Below are 16,434 nucleotides of genomic sequence, written 5' to 3'. Positions count from 1 at the left end.
CTTTTGAGATTTTGTCTGGAAAAGCTCAGGGCTGTCAAAAGAAATTTACTGTTTGTTGTAGTCAACACCTGAGATAGGTCTCCCTTTCATAGAGCCTTTTTTTAAAAAAAAAGAGCTTTAAATTGTGACTCCTTCCTCTGTTCCTTTGATATGTACCATATGTATTTCCTACAACACTGGAGTGTCTTTCTCAAGTACCCAAAAGCCATTCCTTTGAAATACTACTTTTATACCAACCCAATAGAAAGATACAGCCTCCCAGTCTCCGTGGAAGGACAGAAAGGACAGAATCCTAACTTGCCAGCTAGCAGACACAGCTGGACTAATCACATGTACATTGACCAACATTTTGTAACTTTGTACTTCCCTAATGCTACTTGGGCCCCCACTCACTCTTCTTCCTTCCTCCCTTATTCTCTCTTTAAAACTCCACATGCATATCAAAACTGAGTTCGGCTCTTTCCCCTACTATCAGTGGTTACTGAGTAAAATCTGTTTTCATTGCTTTAACATCCAGGTTTATTTATCTTTGACAATGGATACTCCCAGGTGGCATTCGTGGCTTTGTTAATTAACATAACGGACATTAGAAATGGGCTTTCATTGGGGAAAATCTCACTGATCAAGTAATATTATACAGCTGGAAATACCCTGACCTGGGCATTCTGCCCTTACATGAACTGGCCTAAAGGATGGAGTCTTCACCCTGAGAATGGCACCGTGGGCTTGATCCATCCATGGAGTCCTGCTATTTTGGCAGTCTGTCAAGTCTTGCATCTGCTTCAGGGGAACATGCAAGTTACACATGGTGCACCAAGAATGGCAAAGGGATGGAAATTCATGAAGCCTCAGGTCAGGCTGCATCATCGTCCTGTGCCTGCCTGCCAGTCAAGTCTGCCTGAGTGGCAGATTTTGGTCTGAGACTTGCTTTCTTTATAACCTGGACAAAGTTATGAGGAAGCAGCTAAACCTTGCCCACCCATAACTACTGGCAACCACCAATACCTACCAAAACAACGTAATAGTTATGTATTCAAAACTGACTTAGATCTACTATAAGCACCAATAACAAGCAAGTGTTACTCATGATCATTTATTCATATTGTAACAAAAATAATCAGGAATAGCACTACAGCTATTAAATGCTCCAGCTTGAGTCAGGTGGACCAGTGTTCAAGGCCTGGCTTCACCATCATGTAACACCAGTCAAGTTAATTTATTCCTCTGTACTTCAGTTGCATTACCTGCAAAAGGAGGACAATGAGAGCATTACCCACCCGTGGGGTTGTTGTGAAGAGTGAATAATACAATGTAGGTAAAAAGAGACAGTCCGCTGTAGGCATGAAATAAACTTCAGCTATTGTTCTTATGATCACTACTGCTTACACTTGCCTGGAGTAAACCCTGCCAAGCTTTATTTTCGAATAGCCTTGGAAGGACTGTCTAGATTTTTCAATTACACCTCTCATTTTCCCTGACAGTATGTACTGTCTTTTTCTGTACCTCGCCTCCCCCATACCTCCATCCCCCCATTACCCCACAAGTTCCAGCAGAGCAAGAAATGTCTTTGTTCATCATTCAGTCCCCAGAAGCCTATGGCGGTGCTGGGTACCCAGAAGGTGTTGAGTGACCACTCTCCTCTAATCTCTGCTGCCATTAGCATCCATTAACCAATGGCCTAATCAAAACCCCAGTATATATCAGAGTCAATGCAAAAATTTTTTAAAATGACCTGGAGACTGTCGAGGTGTGGGATGGTAATGACTACTAACAAACCAAGATTTGGGGAGTTCCTTACTCTGTGCCAAACCCTATCCTAGAGATTTTATCTACTATTATGTGTAATCCTCATAACCAAGGAAGAATCATCACACCCATTCCACAGTTGAGGAAAGCTGAGGTTAACAGAGGGCAAGTAACATGTACAACCACAGCAGCCCTCATTGTCCAGATTTCCCAATTCAAACCCAGACCTGGGTCCAAAGCCCAGGCTTTTTTCTGGGTTACACATTGTTTCTGATGATCCTCAAAGTCCCTCAAATTTCTATCTCCAACCTCAAACTTCTCTCGACTTAAATAACCAACTAGTGAATTAACACCTCCATTTAATTTTTACTAGGCATCTCAAATGTTACAAAGCCAAAAGAAAAACTATGGGTTTTCCTTGCCAAATGTCTTCTTCCCTACCAGCCACCTAACTTACCTCAGTAAATGGCACTATCAACTATCCAGCTGCTCTGGCCAAAACCCAAATCTCTCTCTTTCCCACATGTCACTTCTAATCTATACAAATATCCAGTTCTACCTCTGAAATATACCCAGAAGCCAACAGCGCCCACTGTACTCACGCTGCCTCCTCAGACTACAGCAACAGCAGACTGCCAGTATTCAAGTTCCATCAGGAAGGATTTTTGTTCACCGCTAAAGCCTAGAACATGGCTTACGTCTAGGAGGCAGTTAAAAAATATTCACTGAATGAACAGCTGACTGCTTACTTTCCCTAGCTCCACTCTAGTCCCTGATTTAGTCCAGGCTTCACAGCACCCAAAGTGATCTTCTAAACATAAATAAACCACAGCTCTCCCCTGCTCAAAATCCTCCAACAGCCTCTCACTGCAACCAGAATAAAACCAAACTCCAATGATGGCCAACAGTGTCTGGCCATATATGGCCCTGCTCACCTCTCTGACCTCATCTACGACACTCCAGCCACCCTGGACTCATTTTTGTTCCTCAAACACCCTGGATGGCTCCTTACTTAGGCCCCGACATGCGTACCTCTGCTCACTGACGAGTCTCAGTTCCAGGGGCACCTCAAACAGGATTCCCCAGCAACCCTACCCAAGGCGACTCTACCATAAGGTCTTCTTATAGGAGGTTCTGAACTTTAAGCAAAATGATGTATAACAAAACCAATTTTACCATAGGCTAATTGATATAAACATGAGTTAAATTCCTATACCATCTCATCAATAACAAAACGACATTGAACAAAACCTTAGTTATTTGAGCACCTGTTGTACATACTGTTTCATTGTGTACATGCTTATGGAATGCCCTCCCCCCCACCACCACCAACTGAATGACCACCGAGGGCAGAGATGATGTTTGTCTGGCTCACTGCCATAGCTCCAGCTCCTGGCACATCATTGGTGCTGTGATATAATAAGAAATATGTATTTGGTCTTCATCCCTGTATGGGAAGCCCAAGACCTGTGAATGGCATCCGAAATGGGGTTGGGGTCAGGGGCGGAGGGGGGTCCAGCCTTGTGGGACTAAGCCCTTAATCTGTGGGATACTGACTCCTAATTCCAAGTGGTTAGTGTCAGAATTGAATTGAGTTGTTGGATATCCAGTTGGTGTCCAGCGAGTTGGGTAACTGGTTTGGGGTGGGGGGTGGGACCCCTACATTTGACGTCAGAAGTGCTGTAAATAAAAACACTTCATAGGTGCTCAAAAAACAAAAATGATTTAGCTTCTGATGGTTCTGAGGTTTTTTTTTTTTTAATGTAAGTTTCTTATCAGCCCCTCCATATGAAGTCATCATGTCATCACCTTCTCACTGCCTTGAGACCCACCACAGTGATGCCTCAAGCAGTCCCCAGAAAGCAGAAGTTAATTTTCCTGTGATGAATGGCCAGGATTTGGTTCTTTCCAAAGTCCTGAGAGGGAGATTTTAGACACAAGTCGTTAAATCCTGCCAAAATATCAGCCATACCAGCAGTTCTTTTAAAAGACCCACTTGAGTACTGGTAATAATTTTCAGAGCCCTAAATTTGCTACTTGGAGTGACAGAAAGCCTCAAGGGGCTTTCAAGGGACTAGAGAAGATGTCCTGAAATATCTGTAATTACTACATAATAAACACTGTCGCATCAAATTGGAAAATATCTAAAAACAACAATAAAAGATTTGCAAACCTTTCTTGAAATTCAGAACATTCAGAAAAGAAATGTTCACGTTGGTCTCAGAAGCCCTAGAAAGATGGGAAGCATTCATTCAGCATTCAATTTCATTCTCTCTCTCTCTCTCCTTGCCTGACTCAGGGCAAGTCATTACACCTCATGTTAAAAACCTCAAGTTTCTTCTCTCTTTCAAGGCCAGCTTGAATGCATGCCAAGTACATGTATGAGACCTCAAAAACCAAAGGAGAACTCTACAGGCCACTCCCAAGAGGGTGGATTATCTGCAGATTGCCTGCCAGTACAATAGGTGGGTTACAAAAACCCACAGTTTAATCCCGCATCATTTAGGAGCTGGTCGAAGGTTGAATGTATTACGAAGCAAGAACATCCCTGACCCGGAATGCCCCCGCAGTTAGATTTATTGGTGAAAACATACCATGCTGACAATCAGTATGTACAGGGAAAGGGAGATCGACGTCCGGAAGGCTTTACCTACTTCGTTTTTGCTAATTCTGCAGAAAGGAGTGAAATTAGCATTGAAGGGTCAAATCACACTAATTCTGCCCTGATGCATTACTCACCGGTCGCAGATGCCTAACCCACGTGAACATATATGTTTCAAGAGACCACGAGTTTAACAGGTGAGAGTTACAAAACAGGTTCGGGCAAATTTAGTTGAAATCGGGGACAGGAAGGCTCGCGCCCTACCCGGGCAGTCGTGTTTGTGTCCAGCCGGGGTTGGGTCCGGAAACGCAGGAAGCAGGCTGAGTGAGCACCGTAGTTAGCAAACCAGGCTTCGAGACGTTGCCGAAGGTACAGAGACAATGCTCAAGCCTTGCAAGACGCCCAGCGCAACCTGCTGGGGCGATCTGACCCTAGTTTTGTTCAGGGTATGAAAGGAGACGTTGCCCAAATCCACGTCTTTTCCTGGGTTCATGCGGTACGCAGAGCCGGGTGGGCTACGGAGCTCAGCACCACACACTCGTGGCCTGGGGGAAGGTGACACGCTCCAGGAGCAATGGGGATCCTCCGCCCCCGCACTAAGCGAAGTCCTGAAGGCCCGACCCAAAGATCTCAGGATAGCCTCTCGGGCTTCCCCGTTTCCCTTCCCGCCCGCCCGCGGACAGGGTTTCCCCGACGGCCGAGCGCCGCGCTCGGGCCCGAGACACTAAACCCAGAAGGAGCTGGGTCAGCCCCGAGAGATCCACCACCCGCCCCACTTTCAGCGGCGGATTTGGGGTGCAAGCCCGAGTTTGTGCCTGGGCTCCTGGCCTCGTCGCCCGATCCGTCGCCCCCTGCGCGGAGCCCAGCCTTGCTCACCTGGCCCGCACAGCACTGCGCTGACATCGCGGCGGCTGAGGACCACGGCCGTGCTCGCTGGCTCCCAGCTCCCCTCCGACCCTCCTTGGCTCCCTCCGGCCTCAAGCGTCCCTCTCCGCACCAGCTCACGCCTCCACGCCGACAAGACACAGCTGAGCTCCAAGAATCTGGACCTGGGGGAAAACAACCGCCGCCAAACCCCGCCCTGCCGCCGCAGGCCCCGCCTTGCCCGCCCCCTCGAGCCGTGGCCTCCTGCAGCCCCGCCCCGTACCCGCCCCTTCCCGGGTCCCCGGTGGTGGAGCAGGCTAACCCCAGACTAGCACTTCCGCTGGCGTCAGGCAGCTGGCAGCTACGATCACTTCCCGGTGCTTCGTGGGGCTCCGAAGTCCGCCCACCCACGGGCTGGCCTTGTAGTCCCGAGCTCCAGCGCAAGCCTGGCTGTGCGCCCCTCTGTCTCCTGGCTCTCGCGAAAATGCTGGTTGCCGATTCCAATCAAGCTTGGAGCCTGTTATTGGAGCAATTCCCGAGTGTCCTGCCCTGAACCGGCGCAGTGGGGACTGCCGGCGCTGGTCTGCGCTCTGCTTAGCACCAACTGGATATCCACGGGATCCCTGAAATCCCTTTACCTCCCTCATCTGCCAAGAAAACTTGTCAACTTTTGGGAAAGTCCCCTCTGCCCAAGCTTCCTCGCATCCCTGAGCACTAGGCTATTTGCCCCGATTCCCACGGTACTTTAAGGGATCCTTTGGGAGCCCTGTCCGCACTTACCTCGATATTGATCTATTTTCCAGGCTCTCCTAGTCTGAGAGCACATCCCGGCCCAGGAACTCAGTTTTCATCCCTGCTTCCTCTTACCAGACCTTACCAAGAGGAGGGTCCCCAATAATTGTTGCATTCAGAAGGCAAAGAGAAGTGCCCCACGTTTTTCTCCCTGTCCAATTATGCTCTCCTCGCAGTCACTTCAGGAAGAGGAATTTGTGCGAACTTTACGCCAAGCCCTTTTAGTCTTTAAAACCAACATACTGTGCATACCAATTTTATAAATGAGGCACCTGAAGCCCAGACAGGTTAAATAACTTGTCTACAACTTCACAGCAAAGCAGAAGTAGCAAGACTGGGACTGGAATCCACGTGTTTGATCCCCTCGCACAAGACACAAGGCTTGAACTTGAGTGGCTTCCAGACAGACAGCCTTTGACATGAGTGTGCCTGCTTGGGCAGTTTAGGAAATAGAGACTAAGGAGAGTCGCGTAGGAACATTCCTCTGGTTATAAACTGCATAGGATCTAGAATCTTCAGATGCCGGCAATTAGAGAGAGAGAAATTATTGGAGCAGGCCCTACTCAGAGCCATGGAGAGTAATGAGGAGAGTTGGCGCTAATCTTTTTTTTTTTTTTTAAATAATAATAACAAAATTAAAAGTTACCACACACAAAAAAGAAAATAAGCATAAACAGTATCAGATTAGCACAGCAACCCACTCCATGGTGGCCTGTGACTCATCAGAAGCCAAAAGTACCACCAAGACTTTACTGAACTTCATTGTTAGCTGGATATGTCACTTTGGCCCCATGTCTTACCTGGGGGGATGGGTGCCTAGAGTTTCTGCCACCAAGGGGAAGAGCTAGGCAGCTTCCTGGGAAGAGAAGGTATGACATCTACATGTTTGAGCCATCTTGGATCCTGAGGCCTCCTAGCCTTTAAGGGAAAGTGGGGTTCAGGAAGGCAGACAACCCTTACCAGGAACCACTGGGCTAGAGGCAGAGCTAGTAGTGTGATCCGGGCCTCCTGACTCTGAATCCTGTGCTCTTTTGACCAAATTGATGCCAGTGTAGGAGGGTTCTGTAACTACATCAATGTCAGCCTCACAGAGAGAGAGAACACAGGGATTTGTGCCCCAATGTATAAGAAGAGCAGAAAGGAAGACTGGGCTGCTGGAGCCAGAAATTTACAAATTTTAATTCTACGAAGAATTGTCTGGGTAACTTCTGAGCCTCAGTTTTATCATCTGCAAAAGGGAGCTGATAAGACTTTCTGCAAAGATTAGATAAACTCACCCCTGCAGACCAGGCAGTACAAGGCCTTGCCTTCTTAAGCACGACTAAATTAATAGCCCTGACTGGTACTAATAAATAAATGTAAAAGATGTTAAGAAATAATCCATGCAGGCTGATTTCCCCTTCCCTGCTGGAAGATCTCAAAGGAATATGGCCTTGTCTGGAAGTTTACTGCCTTCCTGGCTCTGAAGACTGTGCAGTTACTATTTAAGTTCTGGTTGGTAGTATCCTTTGTATCTGTGGTAGGTTAACAAGAATAGATGTAATGTCAGCAGACATAACATAAAACAGTGGTACCTTAATTTTATTTTAAGTACTCTGCAGACTTTTTCAAGGAAGACTGTTGTACATGGTGTTCCTAACATGTAGGTAGTTTTACATTCCATCTCTTTTGATGTGGATTTTTCAGAAACAAGCAGTAATAGGCCTGTTTTAATATGACTGTGGATCTTGGCAGACCATGTGAAATAGTTCTCCCACAAAAATTTTCTTAAATTAACTGAATTACCTCCTTTTATACAATATAATTATATATGTATATATGGCATATTATAAATAACCATTTTATAATTTGCTATTTTCTCTCCTGCATTTGAAGATTTTTTTTGTTGTTGTTTTCCTTTTTAGGTTGGAGAGTTTAATGTTGAGTTTAAAAACACCACACCCTGCACTGAAAACAGCAGTATACATGTATTATTAAAGAAAAAAGCATCCCATAGATACCCACATTTTTTTAACCTTTAATGAATTTAGAAAACTTTATTACAAATTAAATTTCCAGTTCAAGAATGTCTTAAAAGCAAATAAAATTAATGATTCTAATTCCCTAAAACTTTCTTACCTTTGAGAAAGCCTAGTGATGCGTTCTGTTGGTTTTTAAATATAAAAGAAGAAATTTCTCTAATATTCACTTATAAAGTCTCCAGAATCTCAATCTAGTAGTGGAAGTTTAATTAATTTCCATTTCAAGTAAATAACAAAGTATTCATGTAGAAACAAATAGCTATAGATTTGGGGCGTCAGCAAAAAATAATCACAGCCTGATAGTGTCCCCACCCCACTCCTGGTAACTGAATTCTTCTTTATTTCTATTAAATTAATATATGCACAGTGTCTTTTAAATATCAAAAATCTTACAAAGTATAAAATGAAAAAATAGCATCTCCCTTCTCCACAACCTACCTTGCAGGCCCCTCCCCAGAGGCAACCATTATCAATTATTTCAGCAGTTTTCCCTCCACATTTTCAAATAATATTCTTACACTATTATTTCCTGATCTGTTTATTACATTTATTGTGTATTATCCTTTATGTTCCAAGTGGGCTGAAAGCTTAGCCCACTGAGCACTTCCATCTAAGGATTTGAGTATAATTGTTTACTTGGGAGGTGAAGGACCCCTTGGTGGGGGAATAGAGACTGAGGCAGGGATGGGGAAGCAGTTTCCACTGAGGCAATAGGACCTCCATTGTGCTGGAGGTGACATGGAATGCATGCCTCACAGGTGAGGGGCTACAAGGTGAGGGGCTACAAATTAAGGGGCTGGCTAGGGGCTGTTCCTGGGGGCTCTTAATTCCCCTGCACTTCAGTCTGCTACATAGACAGAAAAAGTGGCCTCAGCACTACTATAGGTGCTGGCAGTTTTACATCAGTGACTGACAAGTGATGGGAGATGGAGCAGCCACCCAAAGCATCTGCCATAGTGTTTTTCAGTAGGAACAATAGTTTCCTTGATTTGAACAAGGCCACGTGTGCATTGGGATGCAAGACGGAGCTCAGTGAGCTCTTTCTCAAGCCTGACATTGACCAGGGCCTCTGTATAAAGTTTTGGGTCTGTTTACTTCATCAAGGCAGTTGGCCAAGGAGCCAGGTGGGGCTGAAATCCAGCCTGGGTTCTGCTCAGTATGTACCATGTGAGTCAGAGGCACTCCCAGTGGACTTGGGTTCAAACTCTGAGGGAAGATGAAGGCATGAAGTCTGGTGGGGGTGAAAGGAAGGTGCAGGGGAGGAAAGCTGGGGCTTCTGAAATCCCAGGATATGCCCACTTGCCACTGCTGGGTCCTCTCCATCAAAATAGGAAGTGGGCATGGCCTTCCAGGAGGCCACTGGAATTTTGTCATGTTTATTCTAACAGCACTTTCTGTTTGAGTGCTCTGGGTGAGCTTTTCAGAGCACACCCTTCACCTGGCCTAGCTGAAGTGATTCTTATAGCAGCAATAGTAGGAACAGCTTGAGCAAGTCGCCAAACCTGGATTCTACTCCCAGCTTTGCTCCTAGTTAGCCCTGTGACCCTGACAAATCAGAGGTGACTAGACCTCAGTCTCTTCAGTTGTGAAATGAGAAGGTTAAAACAGATGGCACCTTATGACCATTCAGATATAAAATCTGGTCATTCTGTGGTTTTGGATATATAACTTTATAAACCCTTGCTCATTTGAATCCCTCCTATATCAGAGAAAATTAAATTCAACTGGGAGTAACAGAAAAGCCCCCAAAAGGTCAATTTTTTTTTTCTTTTTTTCAAAATGTCCAGATGTGGAATTTAAGGGCCAGCATGTTACTCCACAGTGTCAGGCCTATCTTGTTCTCTGCTATGACATTTTCATTCCTAAAGTTTTCCCTCAATCCAAGATGGCTTCTGGAGCTCCAGCGGTTACGTCCACATTCAAGTGTAGGAGGAGAAAGAAGAGGAAACATCAACTGTCTTTTAAAAAAAATTCCCAGACGCTACCACAGAATTTTTGCTTGTGTGCTATCAGCCAGAATTTAGTCATATGCCCACAACCAACGCTAAGGAAATTTGGGAGATGTAGTCTTATTCTGGACATTCTTATGTTCCAGATAAAGTTGTGGTCTCTGTGACTAGGAAGGGTGGAGTAGATACAGGCAGTGGCCGCCCCTCCTTAAAGTTCTCTAGGTGCACCACTAGCCCAATAAGCCACTCCGTTTAGTCTCTGCCCCTTGCCACATGTGTCCAGTCTCAGTGGTCTCCACTTTGAGGCTGATCCTCTGGCTTTACAGGCAATTTGTGGTTATTAGCCTTCATTTTTAACTTTGGCTCCCTATTTCCCATTATTCCTTCATTAGTGAGGTAGAAAGAGCACTTCATTTAGTCTTTGCACTTGAACAGCCCCAAGGCCTCTTTCAGCTGTTGGAAAGAGGTGACTGACCACACCAGATTCAGTGATGTGCTTAGAGGACTCACAAGACTCAGTATCTAGTCGAGCTCACGGTGATGATTTATTACAGCAAAGGATACACGGCCGAACCAGCAAAGGAAAAAGGTGCATGGGGTAAAATCTTGAATAAACCCGGTCCAACCTTCCAAGATTTGCTGTCCCAGAGGAGTCACCCAAGATGTTTTTAATTCCCTCCAGCAAAGAGTTGCAACATGTGTGAAATGTCTGCCAGGGAAGTTTATTAGCGATTCAGCACCCAGGTTGTTACAGGGGGCTGGACATGTACACACACTCTGCCCAGCACATCCCGAAGTTCCAGATTCCCAGAAGGAAAGCAGGTGTTCAGCAGAAACCACAGTGTGCGGTTTAGCCCCAGCGAGTCACTCTTATCAGTTCTGGGGATGGTGGGAACCCTCACGGAATCCAAGTTCTCAGGCGCCTGCCAAGGGCCAACTTTGCAAGCAGGCTTTTTAAGAGAAAGCAGTCTCAGGAGTGCTATGTTAACTCTTCTTCACAGTATCTTCTATAACTCTAGAATAACTTGAGGTTTTGGAGCCAGTGACACCAGAGTTGAATCTTGCCTCCACCATTTATAAAATAGGTGCCCTTTGGCAAGTCCCTTTACCATCCCAGGCCTCAGTTTCTTCAGTTACAAAAAGGGGCTCCTCCTCCTCCCACCCTTGCAGGGTTGTTTTCAGGATTAGAGGTAATGTGTACAAAGTGTCTAGAACACTCTCTAAGTTGAGCTATTACTGTTATTGTTAGTCTTTCCCCCATCCTGTCTTAGGCAATGTGGTGTTTTGGTCTGGGGCCTGAGGCAGAGGGCGGTGTGGTGGAGTCTAATTAAGGTGGAGTACAAATGTGTTGGGGTCTTCTCTTTGTCCTAAGACAAAAGTGGGGCCCCGTCCTTATCTGCCTCCACCCAGCTTTCTGTCTGGAGGGGCTGGCATTAATGTTTTGCATCAATGGACTCCCTTGCACCCTGACTCTCTAAGTTTGAGTAATGAGGGAGGGGGAAGAGATTGAGGTTGGGCTACTTATTTCCTTGGCTCCTTCTGCATGGGATTTTGCAGGGTGGCTAGGCCCCTCTACCCAAGGCCGCAGCTCTGCTGGCTGGCCCTCACTGCACCCCTAGCCCCTCCAGTAACAATGACAGCTCTTTCCACTTGTTCTGCCAAGGGTGCTGGGGAAGGGTGGGAACAGTCCCCTCTCTTGCTTGGTGGGTGAGGGGGAGGGGATCAGGAAGAGATCCTGCACTCTTCTCTTTCCGTTTCCTGAAACGAGCCCCTACCTTCATAAATAGTCCCTTTGTCAATTCTCCAACTTGAGTACACCCTCTGTTTCTTGTGGAGCCCTACCCACGCAAGGAGTTAGGACACCTGGATTGGAGTCCAGGCCCTGCCATTCTCTAGCTGTGGGACTAGGGGCAAGTTACCTAACAGGCTGTGGGCCAGAGGGGTGGAACACAACCCTTCTCTGGGCTCTCTGCAGAATGCCTTGGACATCGCAAGTGGAGGATCTCAGGCTCAGTCACCTAAGGGGCCCGGCAGGAGCTCAGTGAGTGAGGAGGGTTGGATGGGGTCTGGGGCGTGTAGAGGACATAGCCCTGTCCAATGCAGATAGTGTGGCCAGAGCTTCTGATTTTTTAAGAGAAGCTGGAAATCCAGATCTTTATGTGAACTTTTCCAAGTTACGTTTGTTCAAGTTAGTAAAACAAACAACCCAATAATGAAAACACTGTGCAGGCCAAACAGTTTTTGTCTCAACTTCTGTCAAACGACCTGTGCTGGCCTGGGAAACTGCCCTCTGCTCCCTGGAAAATTGCTCTTCCGGGTGGGACATTAAGACAAGGCTCTTTTTGATCCAACTAAAAACTCTCAGGAATAAGTAAGTCACGGTTCTTCCAACAGATAAATGCTTTATACATAGAGTCAGAGAGCAGGGAATCTAGAGATCCAATACTAAAATAAATGATACTGTTGCAATTATGATCAGTATTTGAATGAAAATGGCTCTCACTCACACAGAGGCCTGGACTAAAGCTGACTGGATTTGGGTACTTTTTTGTATCCCTCCCAGTGCCCCCATGGTGCCTGGCACATAGCAATCGCTCAGTGTGTGTATGATGAATGAATGAGTGAGTGAATGAATGATGAATAGATGGATGAAGGGCTCTTTGCCTGGCTCACGGAGAAGACAGTGTGAATTTAGGTTGAGGGACAAAGAAAAAGTCTTCTCTAGGCAATTCCTGAAAGAAATCGAAGAAAATAAGGCTTCAGTGTTCATTTAGAGCCAAATTCACAATAATTCAAATTTAGGCTGTTTCGTGGATGATGGTTTTTTTGTTGTATGTTTTGATAAATAAGAGTTCTTAAGCACTGAACTATTAGCAGTTAGCATAGTGCAAGGAGTAGAGTAAGTGTTTAATAAATTATAGCTGTTATTTTACTTTTAATAAACGAGTCATCTTTTAGCTAAAAAAGAGCAGCTTGGTCAGAGTAGAGCTATTTTTAAGGGATTTCTGCCCCCTAGTGGATTCTTTGGAAAATTTGAAGTCTTCTGCTGTTGGACTTGTTTCCGTTGGCTTTTCCAACTCAATAAATACTTGACTGAGGGACGGAGGGTGGGATACGGAGATCAATATTGCACAGTCCTCATCCTCCAGGAGCTCACAGAAACCACAGGGCTGGAAGGGACTTTTCGAGAAGTTAGTTCTCAACCCCTGATTCTCAGAATTCTGGTGGGAGAGGGGTGGGAGTGGTGTAGACTTTTACGAGGATATTGTCTTAGACATTACCTATCTGCTACTGTTTAGAGGATGCCATAAAATAAGCAATTAATGACTATTTAGAAAAAACCCAAAATATGGCCAACAGGTGTTCACACTTAGTTGGGCAACTCTTTGTTTGTGGACACATATGCTCCCAACAGTGATTTCCTATTGTGGTGTTTTTGTTTTGTTTTTTTCCCATTATGTATGTTTTTATTAGTTTCAGGTGTACAAAGCAACGTAATAGTTGGACATTTACAACCCTCACGAAGTCATAACCCCTCCAGTCTACTACCCCTCTGACATGGTACCTATTGTACTATGTTATAATGTATAAATTTGATATTACTTAGAGAGTTAAACTTAGTGAAGAGGAGACTTCTGCACTTGATCACAGCTTTGATAAAAGAGTGAAATGAACCCTTTTTCCAGGGTACTTTGAACTGAAGCTGTGACTTTCTAGGGCAGAAGTGGGACCTGGGCTGTACCACCCATCTGGGGCACTTGACTCAGGGGCTCTTTGTGGAATTTCTTTTCTTCTTTTTTTTAATCATTTTTTTAACTTATTTTTTCCACCCATTCCCCACCCCTCCCAGCAACCATCAGCTTATTCTCTGTATCTATGGGCCTGCTTCTATTTTGTTCATTCATTTTTTAAAAATCCATATATTAGTGAATACAGCATTTATTTTTCTCTGTATGACTTATTTCACTTGGTCTCTAGGTCTACCCATGTTGTTGCAAATGGTAAATTGTTGCATGGGTAGACCCTCTAGGTGTAACCATGTTGTTGCAAATGGTAAGATTTCATTTTTCTTTTTTACAGCTGAGTAATATTCCTTTGTGTGTTTGTATATATATATATATATATATATATATATATATATATATATATATATATATACACAAACACACACCACATCTTCTTTACTCATTCATCTATTGATGGACACCTACTTGATATTTTCTTAACTTTTATTCTACTCCCTCTGTCATGCAGGGTCTCTGCGCCCGCTCCCCACATAAGAACGCAGGATATGGTGAGGCCAAAAAGGAACACCCAAGGAGCCATAGATAGGGGAGTCATACCACTATATTTTCGGTCGCAGCTGGGCTGGAGACACAGGAAGCAGAATCCACACGATGCGCAATCCGCCGTCTGCTTCTTCTCTGCCAACCAACCAACCCCTTGCTAACTGCAATCTGCTATGCTAACTGCAATTGGCGCTTGCCAGCCACCATCCACCACCGTCCACTCCATAGCGTAGCCATGGCAGTTATATTAGTGGCCAGTGGCTCACTGGTTACAGCTGACGGCCAACTAGCCACAGCTGATGGGCATCCAATCACAGTTGATGGCCAGTTACTACTGGAGCCAGCACCTTTCCATGTGAGACCGAGCCTGGAAATTGCACTCCTGGCTCTGTCCTCACACCCTCTTGTAGAAACAACACATGTGCAGAAGTTTTAGAGTAGTGTATAGGCTTTGCATGGCCCCCATTTCTGCATGTGGGTCTGATGCTGCCTGCTTCTACCTCTGGTGACTAGAGGTTGGATGAACAGTGTCACCAGAAACACCTTCTGGAGTGGGGAGTGTGAAGCCTGAAGGTGGTTCTGGTTCCCCGTGTGGCCCACTTGTCTTCCCTAAGTGCAAGTCCCCTTGGCCCTGCTCCTCATGTCCTTCCTTCCTCGACTTCTCTTCTGTTTGCTCCCCTCTCTTAGGATTTAGAGCCCAGCGCCTGCTCTCACTCTGTCCTGCGCTCTCACTGACTGAGCCGGCCTCCTATGTCAGCCCTACTGAGAGTCCTTCTTCACCATCGCCTCATTCAGAATCTCTGGGCTTACACGGCTTCAGAAAATGAGACTAGGGGCCTTCTCTTTGGTGGCTACCACCGCTACCATTGCTCTTCAGCTACTGGATGTTTGTATGGGGATCTGGTCCTCCCTGCACAGGGTAGAGGGTCTTTTTCAGGATGGCTGCGGTGGTGTTCCTCATGATGGCCTGACTGCCATTGCAGGCTTGGCTACCTGGAGCCCTCGTCTCTGCTCTAGGGTCCAGTCCATAGTTACCAACAGGTGCCCCAGCAGAGACTTCTCTCCAGTTCTCACATGTGTGGGAGTGGGGCAGACACAGCCGCTCCAGATCCCACCACCCCTCTGCTCCGCCAGCCTTGGGGAATTCCTCGCTGTCCTTCCTGTCTGCCCACATCTGCCTCTTGAGCAACTCCAGTTTCATTCCTTGATTAAGTCTGATCTTTCCAAACAGTATTCCTGGTGGCTATTTTAATTTTCCTGGAAGGGACCAAAACCCGACTATGATCCTATACCTTAGATCACCAGCACGTGAGGTTGTCAGAAGGTGGTGGGGCAGCGCCTTGAGACACCACTCCATCTCACTCCCATATTGCCCTTTTTCTCAATTCTCCCTTTGAGGCAGCGGGTAAACTCTGAGCTTATTGCCTCAGGGGGGAAGTGGCAGGTGCCTGCAATCTAAGCCTTAAGAAAAGTTTGGGGGAGTAAGTAAAGGAAGACTGGGAGCAGACAAAATTTCTTGGCCAAAAGCAAGGAGTAGAATGAGGCTTCCCTCCTCAGACTAGGGAAAGTTTCTCCCATGCTGAGAGGGAGAGTGACAAACGGGGAGGAGAGCCCTGGAGGGCTTCCTGCAGCCCCACAGCTGAGGGCCAGTAAAGAAATGACTGCACGGGTTCAACAGATTTGAGGGCCCAACTTGTGGTCTTTTACCCTCAGAGACTGGGGGTGGGTGCTGACCATGGTCATGTCAGGAGAAATTTGTGCGGCAGATGCTTCCTCCTCCCACTTTGGTACTGAGAAGGCCTCCTCGAGTCTTGATCCTGGGAGAAGAATGGAAACCCCGAGAAAGACTGAAGTAATGTTTTTCTTGAGTGTGGCAGAATGAGCTCTCAACGTAAGGAAAGTAAGGAAAGTTGGGAACTATAATAAAGTTGTTCTCTTGCAAACCTGAGTTCGAGGGCTGATTCATCTCGACCACATTGCTGAGGAAGTGGGTGAGGTGAGGAAAATACTTTTCATTCTTTTATGATAAGGGATAGGCCGCAGTTACCTGTCAGTCACGTGTTCCGTCAGAAAAGGGGAGCTTCCATTACGTAGGCCTCAGTCACCCCCAGCCCTCCAGATAAGTAGGCATGTTCAAGCATCCTTATAAGGTTTAACAGAGGGTGTTGAGG

General features: G+C 46.0%; 1 protein-coding gene and 1 long non-coding RNA gene across 2 annotated transcripts in view; both read right to left on the bottom strand.

Moving 5' to 3' along the window:
- SERINC5 (serine incorporator 5) overlaps positions 1 to 5,429 on the bottom strand; it is a 92,127-nt gene extending 86,698 nt beyond the window's left edge. The window contains exon 1 of the mRNA XM_019728198.3: positions 5,225 to 5,429. Coding sequence (XP_019583757.1) covers positions 5,225 to 5,251 — 27 coding nt within the window. The 5' untranslated portion in view covers positions 5,252 to 5,429. The remainder of the gene's footprint in view (positions 1 to 5,224) is intronic.
- LOC141570688 (uncharacterized) lies at positions 1,078 to 5,214 on the bottom strand. The gene is made up of 4 exons (XR_012495067.2): positions 4,613 to 5,214; positions 4,341 to 4,416; positions 3,920 to 3,975; positions 1,078 to 1,244 (listed from the first exon to the last, which is right to left on the bottom strand). It is a non-coding gene; the product is annotated as an uncharacterized LOC141570688 (long non-coding RNA).
- Positions 5,430 to 16,434: the final 11,005 nt, after the last annotated feature.

This window comes from Rhinolophus sinicus, chromosome 3, assembly GCF_057876585.1.
Source record: "Rhinolophus sinicus isolate RSI-liver-muscle chromosome 3, RSI-T2T, whole genome shotgun sequence".
In the NCBI taxonomy this organism is placed as follows: Eukaryota; Metazoa; Chordata; class Mammalia; order Chiroptera; family Rhinolophidae; genus Rhinolophus; species Rhinolophus sinicus.
Note: the sequence above shows the minus strand (reverse complement) of the source record. Positions and strands in the feature narration are given on the sequence as shown.